This window comes from Equus przewalskii, chromosome 8, assembly GCF_037783145.1.
Source record: "Equus przewalskii isolate Varuska chromosome 8, EquPr2, whole genome shotgun sequence".
NCBI lineage: Eukaryota > Metazoa > Chordata > Mammalia > Perissodactyla > Equidae > Equus > Equus przewalskii.
Window position 1 is genome coordinate 24,073,100 of NC_091838.1, and position 19,890 is coordinate 24,092,989.

Consider the following 19,890-nt stretch of genomic DNA (forward strand, 5'->3'; position numbering starts at 1 on the left):
AGAGAGAAATTACACAAATTACATGAAATCCACAGGTTAGCCTCAAAGCTCAAGTTGACCAATAGTTTTCACTTATTTTGCTAAACGTTCCAGAAAGTGGTAGATGGATTGATTTGATTTTTTTCCCTCTTTCAGTCCTGATTCACCTTCTGGAGAAATTTCTAACAGCCTGTGAAGCGGCCTTTTTAAAAAGTGGAGGGCTGAGCCGGTAGTGAAGGCTAGGAGCACAGAATCTAAAAGTCCCGGAGCTGACCCCCATCTCCATCCTTACGTGAGCAATTAAGCATCCATAAGGACGGTATGATTTAGGAACCGGCTACTCAAACTGCCAACAGACATTTTGGTCCATGCACATATCATATAAAAGCAAATTTTACTTAAGGTCCAAATCTGAGCTTATTATGCACACACACCTTCTAAAAATGTGGAATTAACCTGCTTAGGGGTTATTGGTTAAAGCTTTTAAAAGGCGTTGGAACAGGCGGCTGAAGTCATTAACACTGGATTGGGAAGCGTGTTTAACAGGTAATAATACGACCGCTTTGGATCAGGAAAGTTCCTGTTTGTTATGCAATGTGTGCATTTCATTATTTACACGGATTTCAATAGTCGATTGGGAGCTGTTTACACAGCAAGCTGCGCCTGCAGGGGAACCGCAGAGTCTGAAACTAAAACCAAACACGCTTTCCTTATTGCCTTTCATAACTCCTGCCTTTGAAAGACTATTTTTTCAAGGGAAAATTTTTCCTAAATTATACTCACTTCTCTAGATTAAAACAATTTTTTTTCTTAAATGTTTTTAGGAACTACAAATTTCTTGGAAATTTCTCCGTACTCGTTTCCACTGTGCTCCAAGGACGAATTAAGAAGCAAACAGAAGTGAGTCATAAAGATTAGGAGCGGGGAAACTTTTTATCTTGTTAGGGAGTCTCCCATCCCTCTCTTTTCTCCTGCCCAAGACAATCCATCTCTCTCCTCCCAAGCCCCTCTCTTTCTTTTTGGTATTTCCTCGAGTAAGGATGGAAAGAAATAAGAGTAGAAAGGCCGTGGCCTGGACCCTGCGCACAGGGGTCCTGAGGTGACCTTAGGTGACTCGCGAGGTTCCCGACGCGAGGCGCGCGCGGCCCAGCGGGGCAGCCAGGGTGGGAGGGTGAGACGGCGAGTCGCCCCATCAGGCAGAGCTGGGGGATTTCTGCTGTTTGTGTGGTTTCGGCGGGTGCCCCCGTGCCTTTTCCTGCAGCCCAAGCTCTGGCCCCCGGGCCACCGAGCGAAGGGGGCGGGTCTTGCGGTGCCAGACACGCCCCGGCCGGGTTTATAATCCGCCGGGCTCGGGTTCCCGGAGCTGCGGCTCCTCGCGCCCCGCGCCCGCCGTCCGCCTCCCGCCCGCTCGCCCTCGCACGCGCGCCCACACTCACACGCGCGCGTTCAAACTCACACTCGCGCGCTCGCAGCCCCTCGCGCTCACAAGCGCACTGTCACGCGCACCCACTCTCACTCCGACGGGCTCACCCTCGCACACGCGCGCTCACACTCCACTCCAGCCCGCTTGACCTGCAGAGGCGCAGGCACCATCGGCCAGTCAGCCGAGGGGACCCACGGCCTTCCAATGGCTGACCTGAGCTTCATCGAAGATTCCGTCGCCTTCCCGGAGAAGGAGGAGGATGAGGAAGAAGAGGAAGAGGGTGTGGAGTGGGGCTACGAAGAAGGTAACTCGCCGCGCGAGTGTCGCGGTGTCCCGGGTCCCGGGACGGCGCGTCGGGATGCTGCGCGCTGCCTGTGTCCCGTCTGCGCCCCACTGCCCTCGCGCGCTCCGAGCACCCCCGCGTCCCCTCTTCCCCACGTGGGGCTCTGTCGCTTTGCCCGTCCCCTGGCCGGGTTCAGGGCAGAAGGCGCTGCAGGGAGAGCGGGCGTGCCCGCCGCCTCCGATCGCGTTGGGGAGCCTGGCCTTCCTGCCGGGCGGCAGTTGGCACCTGCCGCCTTCCGCAGGGCCAGCCTTAGAGCTGCGGCTGCGACACTCCTCTCTTCTGAGCCTCTAAGAGCAGCGTTACATTTTACTCAACACCCTAGTGAATCTATTAGTTTCTTGCTTGCAGTGAGGACCTTGGGGGGAGAAAATATTTCTGCTCTACTCTTTTCCTGAAGGATACTAACAAGGCTCACCTTCAAAACGTGTCCTAAATTTCAGGCTGAAGCGGGGAGCTTGGCGGGAACAGGGTTGACTTTTTAAAAAGTTGAATTTCCTAAGTTTAACCCTGAGGAGGTAAGTCTCCTGATAGAGCTAACCACTGTTGCTGAGGTTGACTACATATATTGAAAAAAAATGTATAATTTTAATTATAAAACTATGGAGGACTATATATGTCTGAATATATAGGTATGTGTCCATATGCACACTTTGCTGTATTTGCATTTCTGATAAGAAGTGTTTATTCACTAGCATCAGATTTATGGTTTTTGCCTCTCACCAAGCATGTTGAGAGTTACAAGTATTTTCCAAGTACGACACATAATTGAACTAAGGAGCAGAGGAAATTTTTGTGGTATTTTTTTTTCTAATCACTTAAAGATGACCTAAATTTCCTAGCGTCATAAATTATTACATCTATGTGGACAAATACAAATGGAATATTTTGTTAGTCCGAGATTTTGTTTGTGGTATTGAGTAATATTAGATCACTGAAAATATGAATGCAAAAATTCACACATGTTTACCATACTTCATCTGTATAGAGACAGTAGTCATAACTCCCTTAATAATGTCAAAGGTCGTAACAGTGTTTAGTTTTTACTTGTTAAATTTCATTATAACTTATTTTTTTTAACCTGTTGTAAATTTGCTTCATTTTGTCCTTAGGTGTTGAGTGGGGCTTGGTGTTTCCTGATGCTAACGGGGAATACCAGTCTCCCATTAACCTAAACTCAAGAGAAGCTAGATATGACCCCTCTCTGCTGGATGTCCGCCTCTCGCCCAATTATGTGGTCTGCCGAGACTGTGAAGTCACCAATGATGGACACACCATTCAGGTTATCCTGAAGTCAAAATCAGGTATTTTAGAAGATGCTTTTGCGGGTTCTTGCAAAAGAAGTCATCTTGGAGCTAGTGAACTCTTGTTCAGCTTGTATGACCTTAAAGGTAGCAATGGCATAGCTCTATTGGCAGGATACCTTTATATATTATAAAATACATTTTTTGGAATTATTTTCTGAAACGTTTTTGAAAGGATAAAAAGATGAAACTATGAAGATGTCAGTTCGGTTGTTCTATGTTGTATGATGTGTCTGGAACAACCTCAGTTGGTCAACTTACGCTTTGTGGAATTTGAGAAAAGGTATACGCAGGTGGACCAATGCGCATTTTGTCCTAAATTGTTGATGAGCTTAAATCATTTAAATAATCATAATTCTCTGTTTTACTGCATTGTAAAACTAAAGATTAGAATTTATTGAGATAATCTGGCATTCAAGATAGACTTTTCAAATTAATTTTCTCTACTCTGTTAATATCACAAGGAGAATTTTAATATCAATCAAAACATTCTCTAAATTCAGCAAAAGACTTAAATGGTGAACAAAACTCTTGCTTTTGTTGACTTTTAAACTCCTGTCCTCCCCTGTGAACCTATTTGAGATGGATCTGAAAGGTTTTGTGGAAAAAGTGTTGGGTAATTATCAAGGAAATTGGTTTTTGGCTTAAATGTGTGGGAGAGGAAAGCAGAGTTTAAAAAATTAGCATTAATATCATGCTTTCCATAGTGAATAATAGCTGTATTTCCCTCTTGGAAAGAATTCAAAATTAGAGTATGTTGAAATATTAGGAAGTGCTTAATAATTAGAGACTGCTCAAATTAATTCTGAATTGATAAGTTTGATAATTAAAACCATAAACTCTTGAGGTATATTATTAGGCAGAACAGGTATTGATGACCAACTATGGATTTTTTATTCATTGTGAGTGTTCTTGAGCATTGATTTAGAATCTATGAGCTAGTCCTAGATTCATGTGGTCTTCCCTGCTGTTCTAATTTAAAGTATGGGCATCACCCCAAACAGATTCTGGGTTTTATATGTACTTAGTCAAAGAGTCAGCTTCAAGTATACATTTGAACTTAAATTGGAATTTTTGCGAGGGGTTATCTATGATGGGACATTATGTACTGTTTTTTAAATATGTAGTAAAATTCTTGGATGCTGACTTCTGGCATATAAGAAACGTGTGTATTGGTATGTTGACATGCTTTTGTACTTCTGGAAATAGAATATTTGTATATCTATAAAACACAAATGCGTTTCACATCAGGCACCGTGGTGAGTGAGTGTTGGTTGTATACAAATGGATAAGACGGTTCTTGAGAATTCATAGTTTAGTGAAAGCAAATCCTTTAAAGTGTTAGTGTGAATATGATATGGTAAGTGTTAAAAGTATTATGGGAGCACACAGGAAGGACTGAGTACAAATCCTGTCAGTTAAGACAGTGTGTGTCCATTCCTGCTCTAAGATCATACTTAATTGATCAAATTGAATTTAACATTTTCTTCTGGTATCTTCTCAAACGTTTGCAATTTTCCTTCACCTCCTACCTCACCCCAAAATAGAGATTGTCAAGCAATGTCTCTACTCTCTAACCACAAGGTGTCTTTCTTCCTCACATAGCTTTTTTTTTGCTCTTGGCTTCTCTTCCATCCTCCACCCCTGAGCATGGGAGATGAGCTGTCTCTCTTTCTGTTGAGGCCTAATTTGGCTACACATGGCCCAGACCCCTTGCCCCTGCCTCCTTGGAGACCTTGCTCCTTCAGACGCCCTGTCTCCTTTCTGCTACTAAATCATTTCTTCTTTGTTGTTTCTTCCCTTTTGATGTTTCTCCAAACTTAAAAATATGTAATAAAAAGTCCCGACCTGGTGGTGTAGTGGTTAAGTTTGCATGCTTCACTTTGGTGGCCCAGGGTTCGCAGGTTCGGATCCTGGGCGTGGACCTATGCACCTCTCATAAAGCCATGCTGTGTGGCAGCGTCTCACGTACACAACAGAGAAAGATTGGCACAGATGTTAGCTCAGGGACAATCTTCCTCACAAAAGAAAAGTACCATATCTGGACCAGTTTATTTTTTTTCTAGGATATTTAAGCTTCTCAAAGGAATAGTCTGTAAGCTCTGAACACCCTGTCATTCATTTATTTAATTCAAGTTTTATCTTTAGCAAAACAGAACATAAACATACTTTAATCAGTTGACTAGTACTGTATTTCTCTGTGCCTCTGGTTAGCCCCCAAGCTGTCCCCACCTGGAGCTTTTTGCCCAGATAACAGTCTCTTCCAACTCTTAGCTGTTTCTTCTGTTGTCGCCTCCATACTTCTTAGTAACGTGTTTGTACTGTCGTGCTTTGATATTTAAGGTAGCTAGGAATTCCCTACTATGGAATATGAGGTTAGTTCTCTTATTGCCCTCTCCCATCCTGGTTTTGTTCCCTTAATGTCCCTGTGTACTTAAATTGTAATTTTTTTCTTTTTGAGGAAGATTGGCCCTCAGCTAACTACCGCCAGTCCTCCTGTTTTTGCTGGGTAGACTGGCCCTGAGCTAACATCCGTGCCCATCTTCCTCTACTTTATATGTGGGATGCCTACCACAGCATGACGTGCCAAGCGGTGCCATGTCCGCACCCGGGATCCGAACCAGCGAACCCTGGGCCTCCGAGAAGCGGAACGTGCGAACTTAACCACTGCGCCACCTGGCCGGCCCACTTTGTTTTTTTTTAAATTGTACTTTTTATTTAAATTAATACTCAGTGTTTTTATTGTTATGACAGTGTAACTGCTGTTTGTGGCTGAGATTGTATTCTATTTCCTTCACTGAATAATGTGTTGTTTTTTCCTGGAGTTAATTTTTTATTTAGTTTTTTTATTTATCTTTCATGATTTCATTTCAAAACTCGGATGGGTGGCAAATCTTCTCCCAGGGCATTCAACACGTGGGTTGTCGTTCCTTCTCTCTTGGCCATCCTTGTCCTTCCCTCCCGCCCTTGGAGGCATCTCTTCGTTTCTTCTCGCCCTGGTCTCGACCACTTGTTCTCCATCCTTACTGTGTAGCCATCACCTGCAGCTCCTTGGACCTTGAGCCTAGGAAGTCCCTTTGCTTGTCTCCTGTGTCCAGTTCCGTGTTTCCTGGATGCTGTGACATCCTTTTGTGGGGTTCCCTCATTTCAGGGAGTTTTTTGGTTTATTCCCTCCTACGGTTCATCTTGCACTAACTTCTTGAGAAGAAGGGCACGTGATGGTACCTGTTTAGATACCTTGTGTGTCTGCAGGTGTCTTTAGTACCCTTCATACTTGTTTGCTGTTTGCCTGGGCAGAGCAGTCCAGGCTGGAAGTGTTCTCCCTCAGATATTTGGTGGCATCGCTACGTTACCTCCTGGCTTCCAGGGTTGTGGTTGAACGATTTAGCAAACAAATCTCATGGCATCCTGCTTTTCAACCTCCTTCCCTCCCTTTTCGACATCATGTGGCTGTTTTCTTTTTCCCTCTCTGGAAACTTTTCTAATTTCCTCTTTATTCCCATCGCTTTGGTGGGAATATTTTGCAACCACGTGCCTTGCTGTGGGTCTTTTTGCACTCTGTGCTGGGTACTCTGTTGGCCCTCTCAATTAGGATAATTGTGTCTTTTGTTTCTTAGAAATTTTCTTATATTATTTTATAGATAAGTTTTCTGTTTTTCTTTTTTTTAAAGATTGGCACCTGAGCTAACAACTGTTTCCAATCTTTTTTTTTTTTCTGCTTTTTCTCCCCAAACTCCCCAGTATGTAGTTGTATATTTTAATTGTGGGTCCCTCTAGTTGTGGCACATGGGACACCACCTCAGCGTGGCCTGACAAGTGGTACCATGTCTGCTCCTAGAATCTGAACCAGCAAAACCCTGGGCCACCAAAGCGGAGGGCATGAACTTAACCACTCAGCTACAGGGCCGGCCCCATGGTTTTCTTTTTTTCTTTTTCCAGTGATTCTTGTTTTCTCTTTGTCTTTTTCCTCTACTTTCTGTAAATTTCCTCAACTTATATCTTTCAGACTTTCTATTGAACTTTTAACTTCTGCTGTTATATTTTTCATTTGTAAAAAATTTTGCTTATTCTATGAATTTAAAAAATTTTGTAAAATACAGCATCCACTCTTTATTTCATGAATGCACAAATGCACACTCTCTCCTTGTTCTTTTCTATACTGCTTTTTTCTCTTCCCTGCATGGCTCTGTTTATTCTGGGTTCCTCCTCCTGTTTGTTTTGGCCTCTCTCTTTTATGGTGGAGGTTCTCCTCCTATGTCGAGTGATCTTTGGCTCTTTGTTTATATTTAAGAATGGCTCTAAAAAGAGAATTAGAAGCTCTGCACATGGGCAGGGGTTGAGGTCTGGTGAACTTCACAGTCATAGGATCAGGCACCGACCTGGCCACGTAGCTGGAGGAGGCGTTGTAGGTTTTGTCAGTTTGTCTGGAGGAGGGGGCGTGGTGGCTCACACCTGGCTGTCAGCAGCTGGTTGTTGACCACCGGCAAGGGAGTATAACCAGACTGGTGCATTTGTTACAGTGGAGCAACCTGTAGTGACATGCCATTGTCACCTAAAGTCCATCGTTTACATTAGGGTTCTCTCTTGGTGTTGTACATTCTGTGAGTTTGAATGAATATATAATCACGTCTCCCCCGTCATAGTGTCACACAGAGTAGTTTCACTGCCCTAAAAATCCTCTGTGCTCGCTGTTCATCCCTTCCTGTCTGCCAATCCCTGATCTTTTTACCGTCTCCGTAGTTTTGCCTTTTCCAGAATGTTATATATTTATGGCATTTATATAATATAGTATCTTTATCAAGATTTATATAATATCTTTAAAGATTGGCTTCTTTCACTTAGTAATATGTGTTTAAGTTCCCTTGGATGCTGTCCTTTTAAATAGAAATATTCACAGAATAAGCACACTTTTGTTTAAAGCTCACTTCATACGCACCGCTCCACTGGAACCTGAGGCCTCACAGAGGCTGTCAGTGGCTTGGGCTACTTAGTTGTTTTTTCTTCTTTTTTTTGCTTTGTTTATGTTAAAAAATAATGAAGAATTTCTGAAAAGAGTTACAACAATTGTAGCATGATTTAAATGCTTGCTGTTATTAAATTAAAACTTCTAATGGAATCCTAATGATATAGTTTCTATATATATTCTCATCTCGATATATTGCCTTAATTTATTTTTTATTTTTCCTTTTTCTTCTTCCCCTCAAAGCCCCCCAGTACATAGTTGTATATTCTAGTTGTAGGTCCTTCCGGTTGTGTCATGTGGGACGCTGCCTCAGCCTGGCCTGACGAGCGGTGCCATGTCTGCGCCCAGGATGCAAACTGGTGAAACCCTGGGCCACTGAAGTGGAGCACGTGAACTTAACCACTCGGCTATGGGGCCAGCCCAATATATTGCCTTAATTTAAATTTGAGAGATGTCATGAGCATGAGCCGTCTATCCCCCATCCCTCTGTTGAAAGTCCCCAAACCAAGGTCATTACGAGCTTCTCATCCTACAATCAAATGGGCACTTTAAAATTCTTAAAATACTTTAATTCTGCCACATTTGCAATGGAAACTCTCTGTCCTGTTGGTCTCAGTGACACATCACCTCTTGATGTTTCTTCTTAATTTCGACTGTCTTTTCTCTGCCATTCTCCGTTATCCTTAAAAAAGTGGGATTTCTCAAAGTTTCCTCCTCAACCCTCTTCTCTTGTACTACATGCACCCGGTAAGCATTGCACCCGTACAGACTACATGCTACTTTGTTCAATGTTCTGTTTTCCAGTAAGAGGAGGAGCAGATGAGTTTTCCAGTAAGCGAATGAGTTTTGGAAAGGACTGGAGTCAGAGACTCACTGAGCTTAATGGGCCCCTGGCTGGCCCCGTCCAGCCTGCTGCCTCAGACCCTCTGGCAATTGGCTGGGCAGCCTCAGCTTGAACAGCTCAGGAGAGGATGTTCATTCCTCTTTGAGGAAATCCTTTTTGCTTTTGAGTAATTCCAAAGATCAAACGTTCTGTGATCTCCCTCATTGTTTCTGTTTTGGGATTCTGGACCTAGACAGTACAAATAAAATTGTACTTTCACATGGCATCTTTTAAAATATTGACCTCCATCAACTTATCATGCAGTTGCCATTTTTCCTTTCAGACGTATTTAGTTCCTTCGACTGCTCCTCATATGATAGTCCTTCATTCATCAATATTTATTGATCATTTACAATGGGAATTACAAACTCATTTGTCTCTGAGAGCCAGGTGGGTACTATAGATGTGGGCAGGCAGGAGAGCAAACTTGTAAATAGCTACTGACCCTCTGCTTTATCTGAAGTGTTGGGAGGCAATAGGGACTGGTGGGGGCTGGGAAATCAGCCAGCTGCCTAGTTTGCCAGATGTTTAATGTGTCAGGAGAAGCTGGAGATTGGATGTGTGAACCAAACACACATTCACTGGTTTTATCTGGCCTGCAAGGTCAGTTGGCAGTCTTTATTTTACCTTACGCAAGGTGTTACACACTTTGGATCAGGTAAATATACATCAGACCCAAAGCCTGCCCTCAGTGATAGGTTGTGAAAGATAGGTATACAGGCAGAGGTTATTTTTGGTTGAAATTATTAGGGAAGCATTTGTGGAGGAAGTAGCCTTTGCAGTTAATGTTGAAGTGTGAATAGCATTTGGATTGGGAAGATTGGGATGTGTGGGAAGAGAGGGCAGTATGCGAAAAAGACATGGATATGGGAAAGTCTAGAGAGTGTATGAGGAAAAGAAAATCGTTCAGTATATCTGGAAGAAAAGATTGATTCATGTTAAATGAGGTTAATAGAGAATATAATGGAGAGGCCATGTTGGAGCAAATTCATGAGGGATCCTGAGCCATGTCTAAAGGGTATGACCTTTTTTTTCCTATAGGATAAAGTCATAATTAGCATGTTGCTTTAGGAAAATTAACCTGGCCATACTGAATAAGATGGGATCTGGGAGAGATTGGGAGCCAGTTTGAAGGTTATTGCAAGAGGTTCAGTTAACCAAGACTCCAGCTGTTAAGTTGACAGTGGGGGGAAAGAGAGAGATGACACAAGAGGGATTTCTGAGATGCCATCTGCGGAACTTCAGTGATCGATTATGTGGAAAAGGAGGAAGGAGGGAATCATCTGAGGGATGGGCTGGTGTGGAGCCCCTGTGACTGGATCACATTTTGGATCCTGTTACCCTTCCTCGACCTCTGCTCTGAGCATATTTCAAGGTGGCAGAGGGCAAACTAAAGTGGACTTAAGCCAAGCATCACATTCCAGGTGTGGCCTGACCAGACTGTCGGTCCTGTTATGTCCTTGAGTATGGAGAAGTTTATTAAGGCTGCCACATAAGTCATTTCATTTCTCTGTAGGACACATGAATCACTCTACCACAGGAATCTTAACATTTTAGTTCATACAGGCAAATTAAAATCGAATATACTTACAGTGGTATAAAGAGTAGCTGAAGTATGAAAATATAACTATAGATTTCTAGCCTGAATGGTTTGATACTTAAGTTGTGAAAAAATGTGAGACTGCCCAAGCTTGTGCAGTAGAATGTCATTCCATCTGGTGACAAGCAGTGTGTTACAGGTAATGACATTTTTAATGGACCATCGGTATGGGAGAAATTGCTAATCAGGATAAGTCATTTGTGCCCTTCACTGTAACTTATTATGGAAATCTTAGTTAGAAAATTTTACTCTGGGTCTTTTATAATTCTCAATATTAAATTTAGGGTAGATTATTATTATTATGATTCATACTTTGTTTTTCAAAAGCATGACAATTTTTTATAGTACTTCTAGCAACCTTACTGATTTAGAGATGAAATTGTCAAAATGTTTTAAAATTATTTTCACTTAAGGAGAGGCTCTATATTGTTTATTTGTATGAAATGTTACGGTAGAATTTCTGTAGTATTATAATAGTTATTATTTTTTAAAGTCAGTTAGATCTTCACTACTCAGTTAAATATGGTGGGGTTTTTTTGTTTGTTTTTCTCCCAAAAGCCCCAGTACATAGTTGTACATCCTAAATGTACGTCTGTCTAGTTCTTCTATGTGGGACGCCACCACCGCATGGCTTGACGAGTGGCGTGGAGGTCCATGCCCAGGATCCGAACTGGCTAACCCCAGGCTGCTGAAGCCCAGTGTGCGAACTTAACCACTGCACCACTGGGCCAGCCCCCAAATTCCTGTATTATCATATTTATTATTAGCTAACTTTAGGGGAGTTGAATTACCTGGACAGTTACCTTAATGTGCTTCACTTTGGTTATACAGACCCCGTTCACTGGCCTCCTCTCCGTACTGTTGGTGTTGTCTCTGACCTTAAGAGCAGATGATATTTGTTCTTTAATATGAAATAAAGCTGTAGGTTAACAGCTAAGACAGTAAAAAATAGTGATTTTTGCTTTTAAGACTTCAAATGTTCGAAAAGAACTAATTAATACTATTTTGGGAATGTTTTATGGACACATTTGGGATTCCTTAAAAGTTAAACAGGTTATAAAATCTTTAAACCTGTTGAGAATGAACTCTTTGGGCCTTTGGAGTCTCTGGCGGGTACGCATGAGGGCCCATTGGCCTTAATCTCCTTCCACATTGGAAATGTGGCTCTAGCAGGCTCCGTCTGTCTTCTGGCCTCGCTGTCTCTGCCTGGCCTATGATAGCAGCTTTCTAACCAGTTAGGCTTGCCCTTTGCTGGTCTACCGTCCATGCATATGCGGAAGTAATATTTTATTTTCTTTATTTATTTATTTATTTTTAAAGATTGGCACCTGAGCTAACAACTGTTGGCACTCTTCTTCCTTTTTTTTTTTCTGCTTTATCTTCCCAAAGCCCCCGTACATAGTTGTATATCTTAGTTGCAGGTCCTTCTAGTTGTGGGACGTGGGACGCCGCCTCAACGTGGCCTGACTAGCGGTGCCATGTCCATGCCCAGGATCCGAACCCTGGGCCACCGCAGCAGAGCGCGCAAACTTAACCACTCGGCCACGGAGCCAGCCCCGGGAGTAATATTTTAAAATGCAAAAGTATCAGTCCCCTACTTAAAAGCTGTGATTCCCTCCATGATAAACTCTAGCCCCTAACCATAGGCTGCAGGTCCCTCCTGATGCTTACATGTCGAAGGCTGCCATTGGTCACCTCCAGCTTTATTCTCTTGGAACACGCTCAGGCTGTTTCATATCTCTGAGCCTTTCTTAGCCTCTTCTATTTGCTTGGAAAGTACTTTCTCTCTTCTTCTCTTAGCTTAGTCTTCAGGATTCTGCTTAGCTGTCATCTTCTCCAGAAGTCTTCCCTGACTTTCTGATGGCCTCTTTGTTTTGGCTTGACCCTAGCTGGATGCCTTCCTGGTTCCTCGTGCACTTTTCTCTTACTGCTGCTGATGCAAACTGTTAAGTTTGGTTCCTTAAGGCCTGAGAATGTCTTGCCAGCGTTGAGACAATATGTCCTTCTTTTTATATACTCAGTGTTCAGCACAGGGCTGGGCATGGAGTCCTTCTCAAAACGTGTGTGTTGAACTCAAATGAAAAGAGACGGAATAAGCTTTGATCAACAGCCTTTGGACTATCTGGCAAATTTGTTTTCCGCAAAGGGTTATAGCAGCTTAAATAGATTTAGGCAAATGTGTATATATCACGTCTTCATGGGGTTCTCAAATTTTGCAGCAGCTTCTGCAAGGAGCTCTTTTGATGTCTCGTAAATGTAATGGCCATGCCTATTAAAGAACATTAAAGAAAACGGAGGCAGTAGCAATGGCATCAGTTTATTCTATATTCTTTCTACAAGTTTGTTTTTCTAAGGAAATGCAGCATGTCATCGGCAAGAGTTTCATTGTAATGTTATTGAACATAATGACCTCACAACTAATAAACCTGCCATACAGTGACAAAATATCATTCAGCAAAATTTGATATTCATAAATGTATGAAAAGTGTACCCCTTTTGGTATGATTGGTTTCCTTATTTAAAAAAAAGGGAGAATAGTGCCTTAAGAGGATGTTGCCATATGGGCAAAACAGAGCTACTATTTATCTTTAGTCTATAAATGCAATCATTCTTGGGGGATGAACAGGTAATGCTTTTCCCTGGCACTTCATAAAATTCTGAATTCGGCATTTTGTCATGTTTTATGGCTTTGTACAGCCGTGTGATTTTAGTGTTGTTTAACTTTGAATTGTTCATCTGCAGCAGAAATGAAAGGTACCCAGAGTCTAATTCCTGGCTGAAGGCTGCCCCTTTGTCACCTGTCCCTGGGGACCAGGCCTGGGCAAAATGCTTCCCTTCTTTGTCCTCATTTTCAGCCTAATAGAATGTAAGATACACGACGTTCTTGTTTCATTATAATTGTATTGAACATAATGATATCACAGCTAACAAACCTGCCACATAATGACCAAATATCACTCAGCAAAAATTTGATCTTCATAAATGTATGAATTTGCATTTCATCCTTAAAGAATGTAAGATCCACGAGACCAGGGAATTTTGTCTGTTTTGTCAAAATCAGTGTATCTTGAGCACATAATACGGTGCTTGGTACTATGTAGGTGATCAAAAAGCATTTGTTGAAAGGATGAGTAAATGGACCCCTCTGGGCCTTTCTGTCAAACACAGGTCTGTGCAGTTTGAGTTTCCAGGGCATTTAAAACATAGGCTCAATCCTCCAGTTTTAAACTAACGGCTTCATTTCTGTTATCATCTTCATTTCTGTTATTGTGCCCAAGAAATAATGGGCATAGATCAGGTGGGGGGTGTATTTTTGAATTATGGCTCTCTTTTTGGTCCCCTGAAATCACTGTCAGTATCAGTTGCTGTATCTGTTTTCGTAAGAAAGTACCAGTGGACTGGTCGGTATCAGTTTCAGAAGGACTGTGTGTGTGTGTGTTCTGAGTGTATGTGATGAAGAGGTTTTGGGGAAAGATTTTTTAAAATCTTTTTTCCCATTTCACATGTGCTTGGTTTCACAATACTTCTTTCTTTTCCCTTAGCAATGTGGAGCTAAGCCTCCTCCGAGACAATTTTTTGCCTTCTTTTAAAAGTAGAGTGTTCCAGAACCTCGGGTCAGGTCATGCTGCACATGTGAGGGATGTGTTTTCTGGTTCTGATGATGCAGGCTGAGTGCAGGACGAGACTTCCAAGAAGCTTTTTCCTCTTTTTGGTTTGGGAGGTGGGTCCACAGTGGGTAGACTCAGGCTTCCTTCCTGCTTTTTCTTAAGACTGAGTTTGGACAGTGGAGGGAAAGGAGCCCGCTTGAGGTTATTCAGAAACTGTGGTACTCTGGTTGGAATAAAAACATTTCATACCTTCTGCTTTCCACAGCACGGATGGTTATTGAAGGAGATGCAATGAGCCTGCCCTGCAGCTCTGGATATCTGTAAACCTTTTTGACTGATTAAAAAATTTTTTTTTGCTTGTCCCTGGAAAGAGGATGAGATGTATACTCAAAGAGGACTGCAGTTGAGAAATCTAGGCTTCAAGAACTCACTGCTTTTTGGTTCGTGCTCACAGATACTGGAATTTGGGTTTCCCCATCCCTGTCTCACCCTGGGATGTGGGTCAGAAGTTTCGAGTCCAGGCTGCTGGAGCTTGCTCGCTGCATGACGAGGGCAGGTCACACATAGCCCCTCTCAGTCACTCTTCTCCCCTGTCCCTGGGGATCATAACGCTGACCCCTCAAATTTGGTGTGAGACTTAAGCCCAAGCAGGAGGATGAACATTAAGATGGTGTGAGGTAGTATTATCCTAGGGGCCATGTGTCTCGTTCCCTTTGTCCCCTTGATGGGAGGTTTATGCGCTTGAAAAACTAAAATTGGTTTTTACTATTGGCGTTCTTTTTCTTCTTTGTTTGAGCTGGTAGAAAGCTTAGAACCAAATTTATAGGGCACTTTTAGCAAGGACTTCATGACCTTCATTTTGTGTGAGAGTCATTTCCCCATCTATTTTCTTCCTCTCTGTTTGTTTTGCTTTTGCTCTTATTTCTAATTGATGCTGTCGGGCTGTATTATATGTGCCTTTTGTAAGCAGCCTTAAATTCTTTTTGGAAAAAGTTATTAGGTGGAGAACCAACCAAACAAATAAATATTGCTGCATCAGGTCCTTTTCTTCTCCTTTGAGTCCTAGAATAAGGATGAACAACAAAACTTTTCCTTAAGAGAGAGGCCTGGATGCTGTTTCTTCCTCCACAATGGCACCCAAGTGTCTTTCAAAGAGGCCACTTCTGGGGCGTGGAGGTGAATTTTTTCAGTTCCATGACTAAAAATAACCTGTAATTCTTAGCTGATACTATTTAGAATTAGCAATTTTTTTTTTTTTTTTTTGGTGAGGAAGATTGGCCCTGAGTTAACGTCTGTTGCCAGACTTCCTCCTTTTGCCTGAGGAAGATGGTCCCTGAGCTAATATATGTGCCAGTCTTCCTCTATTTTGTATGTGGGATGCCACCACAGCAGGCTTGACAAGTGGTGTGTAGGTTTGCACCTGGGATCTGAACCCGCAAACCCATGTTGCTGAAGTGGAGCATGCAAAGTTAACTGCTACACCACCAGGCTGGCCCCTAGAATTAACAATTTTTACAGGAAAAATGCAAACAACCTTTGTGTTGAAGTTAGTTAATTGTAATAGACTTTATTTTAGGTTTTTACATATAATATCAGGGAGTGTTTAACTAAAGAAAGTATTTTATTGCTTCAAGACAGGTTCTCATACAGATGTACTTTTTATCATCCTTTAAAGTGCTCTTGTCTGGGACATAAAATAAAAGTTCTGGGTCATATCTAGAAATGATAAAGACAAAACCCTGTAGAACTAATGTTAATATTTTAAGGATTGTTAATATTTTATCACAGTTTTCTTTTGTTTGCATTGTATGTGACACTGAATGGTAAATTGCCTTTTAAGTGGGATTTCATTGTTGAAAAATCAGAGTGGCTTAATAATAACTCTCTTCATGGATAATTTTGTTAGCTTCCACCTGTTCTTTAAATTGTAAGCCTGGTAGTTCAAATGGATGATCTGTAAACTAGGTTTAATTTACTGATAGGTCTGCAGTGAATTATTGGTCGGTCTGAGGCTCAGACCATATTCTGCATTTGTATTCCTTGTGTACTCCTAAACCTGCAACACACAAGACGTTAACATGTACATATCATTACCACGTATTTCAGAGTTTTTGAACTTCTACTGTATCTGAATGGCCAGTACAAGAATTTCAGCTACACTTGAGGTAGTGTCAATCCATGTCACAGTTGTGCTATATTTTTCATTTGGGTACATGAATTTAATTTGTAGAGCTCATGAGAGCTTTTTGGCAAAAAAACGTCCCCAGTGTTTATAATGCTGTACTGATGATTGTGTTTGAGATGTAATTAAATAGAATTTATTTTCTTTTTTCAGTTCTATTGGGAGGTCCATTGCCTCAAGGGCACGAATTTGAACTGTATGAAGTTAGATTTCACTGGGGAAGAGAAAACCAGCGTGGTTCTGAGCACACGGTTAATTTCAAAGCTTTTCCCATGGAGGTAAGAATAAGAGAGCATCTCATGAAAACTCTGGTTTTTCATATAAAGTATTCAGTGGTTTACTGAAAATGGTTTAGTTTAAAAGTAGATGCATTATCAATTTATATTAAAATAAAAAAGTGCTTAATGAAATGTGAGCTTGGGGCAGCAAATGAAGCCTCCTGTCCACGTTACTGGGCTTGGAGGAATGCACGTGGGCTATTGGCCATGAAGGTAATCTATGCTATTAAGTTTCATCCTAGTATCATTAGTCTTGTAAATATGCTGCCTCTTCAAATTCAGTAGGTCACTTTTTTTAGATGCTATGAATAGAAGATAAACTGAAAACAAGTAACTTTTCAGAAAACCTCAATGGTAATTAAAAGTCTAGTTTAGCTCTGATTAAAATTGGTAGGCTGCTTTTATTTACCCCAAGCAGTTAGAGAGAAAGAGCGACTTTTAGAGAGTCCTTCTTTTGTCTGATGAATTCCCTCGCCTGTTATCTTCTTAGTCAACTTCTGCTCTTTCTTCAATGTCCAGTTGAAGTGTCATTTCCTCTATGGGACTTTTTCTCCCTCTTTTGTGCTCCCAGTGTACTTGTTAGATTGCTGTCGTGCCACTGATCTTATGGATTGTAACCTTAGTGTCTAAAGTGTCTTTCTCCCTGATTGTGGGCTCCCGTTATGGACTGAAGTGTTTGTGTCCCCCCCCCAAATTCATATATTGAAACTCTGCCCCTCAATGTGGTGGTATCAGAAGGTGGGGCCTTTGGGAGGTAATTAAGATTAGATGAGGTCATGAGGGTGGAGCCCTCAGGAAAGGAATTAGTGGTCTTAGAAGAGTCCAGAGAGAGCTTGCTTCTCTGCTCTCTGCCATGTGAGGAGCAAGGAGAAGACAGCCATCCACAGCCAGGGAGTGGGCTCTCCCTAGACCCCAGATCTACCGGCATCTTGGTCGTGGACTTCCCAGCCTCCAGAACTGTGAGAACGAAGTGTTTGTTGTTTAAGCTCCTGTCTATGGTAATTTGTTATAGCAGCCCAAGCTAAGGCACGTCCTAAAGACAGTCTCCCTCTCATTCTCCTTTCACTCACATCCTCTAGTCCGCTGCTAGGTACATCAGACAAACAATCCACGGCGGGGAGATTGAGACGTCCCTGTTGGCCTGGTCTTGTTTATATTTCCTTCCCTGATAACCTGCAGTTCTCTGCAGGAAGTAGCCTGCAGCGGCATGTAGTGCTATATTTTTGGGGCTGCTGGAATGCCTGTCTTCTTTCCTTGCGTTCCCAGTTGCACATATAGTTAATGAAGTATGGAATTGCTCATGGTCAGATTCCACATGCAGGCCTGTCTCAGTGCCTGGAAAGCACTACTGTATAATTTATATGAATGATGTATGTACCTTAGAAAATGATGGTAGAGAAAGTATTTCTCAACATTGCTTTAATTAGAATTTTTAAAAAAGTCCCTCTGGAAGTTCAGATATCCCTTTCTTTGAAAAAGACTCAAGTCTTCAAAGAGAAATATTAGATGTTTTAAGGATGGAGGGAAAAAAACCAAGTTGTGGTATGTTGAAGAGTATGGGAGGTGAGGGCTAGCGAGGACAGTGAGAGAAGACAGCTTCTTTCACGCCATGATGGGGAAGGTTGTTTTCAAACGTTTCAAATGTTTCCAGGGGCTTTTTTCTCAATGTCTACAGACTTCCTCTCACTTTTATGGCCTTAAAACAATTCTGCCCTGTCGCCACTACTGCCTTATCTTCACCCAGCCTGAGAAGGAAAAGTTCACACCAGAATGTATCAAAGAGGAGAGAGGACTCAAAACAATCTCGAGCAATTAAACCCAATGGGTGGTGGAGGGCAAAGTGAGGGGCAGGGGAAAGCACCCCTGGGCTGTCAGGGTCTCCGCCCTGACCTCTTCTTTGGGTTTGCAAGGCCATTTCATCATTTCATGTCAACCAGCCCTCAAAGGCGTACTCTAATGATCAAAAATTTTAGGGAAGGGCCAGCCCTGTGGCCGAGTAGTTAAGTTCTCGTGGTCCACTTCAGCAGCCCAGGGTTTCGCCGATTCAGATCCTGGGTGTGGACATGGCACCGCTCATCAGGCCATACTGAGGCAGCGTTCCACATGCCACAACTAGAAGAACCCACAATTAAAAATATACAACTATGTACCAGGGGGCTTTGGGGAGAAAAAAGGAAAATAAAGTCTTTAAAAAAAATTTTAGGGCGAGCTGGAATAATGGGATAGGCAACAATTTCTGGATGGGAATTCAGCGGCATTGCTTGTGACACACAGAATTTACAGCCTTGGGGAAGTTTAATGAGCTTAGGTGAGCCCGTGATGTGTGTGCTCTTTGCTCTGCAGTCAAATAGAATTTCCAGACCGAATGTTCAGACTGGTCCTGCTGCCTGGTGATGTTTTAACTGCTCTGGTCCCTTAGGCACAGGTAATGGTTTGTTTTGAGCAAAGAGCAAATTCTTGTAGTAAGGCTTTGTTTCTGCAGAAATGTTTATATTTAGGATAATGGAATTACTGACTGTAATTTTTCCAGAATAGGTGATGAATGATATTTATGCTCTTTGTTATCACAGATTATCCCTGTTCCAGCCCTAGAGAAAATACTTGTGTCAGGCATCTGACATTTACTTAATACTCCATCCTAGATGGACTGTAAGTGTGTGGAATTAGAGGACCATCTCTGCAAGCCAGGTTTTTAGTTTTTAGTTGTTTTTTTTTTTTTGAGGAAGATTAGCCCTGAGCTAACATCCACTGCTAGTCCTTTTTTTTTTTTTTTCCCTCAGGAAGATTGGCCCTGAGCTAACATCCATGCCCATCTTCCTCTACTTTATATGTGGGACACCTGCCACAGTGTGGCTTGAGCAGCGGTGCATAGGTCTGCTCCCAGGATCTGAAGCAGCAAACCCCAAGCTGCCAAAATGGAGCACGTGAACTTAACTGCTGTGCCACCGACCCAGACCCTATTTTTTTTTAAATGGAGGCTTTGAGTAGTGAGCTGAGTTGTAAGGAGGAGAGGGCTTATGTGGTGTGGCGAAAGAGAGGAGAGAGAGAGAGTCCATGCAGAACAGTCCAGGTGTGGGAGTGAGATGCTAATGTGGAGTTAGGTAGATAACTTGCCACTGGTCATCAGGTCCTGAGCTGCCATCAAGGGCCACCTTGAACACAAGGGCGTGACCAATAGGACAGCAGAGAGTTAGGAGACCAGGTAAACTTTTGAGTACATAATTAAAAAAATATTTTTTTGAGGACACTTTCCATATTTATTTACATTTATGACTAACTTCAATTTCCAAATCACATATCTATCTATATTTCCTTTTTGTTGATTTCGCT

General features: G+C 42.2%; 1 protein-coding gene across 1 annotated transcript in view; it reads left to right on the forward strand.

Annotated features, from left to right (window-relative positions):
- Positions 1-630: 630 nt before the first annotated feature.
- The window catches only part of CA8 (carbonic anhydrase 8), a 96,279-nt gene continuing 77,019 nt past the window's right edge, over positions 631-19,890 (forward strand). The window contains exons 1-3 of the mRNA XM_008541078.2: positions 631-1,706; positions 2,855-3,046; positions 16,436-16,560. Of these exons, the coding sequence (XP_008539300.1) occupies positions 1,607-1,706; positions 2,855-3,046; positions 16,436-16,560 (417 nt within the window). The 5' untranslated portion in view covers positions 631-1,606. The remainder of the gene's footprint in view (positions 1,707-2,854; positions 3,047-16,435; positions 16,561-19,890) is intronic.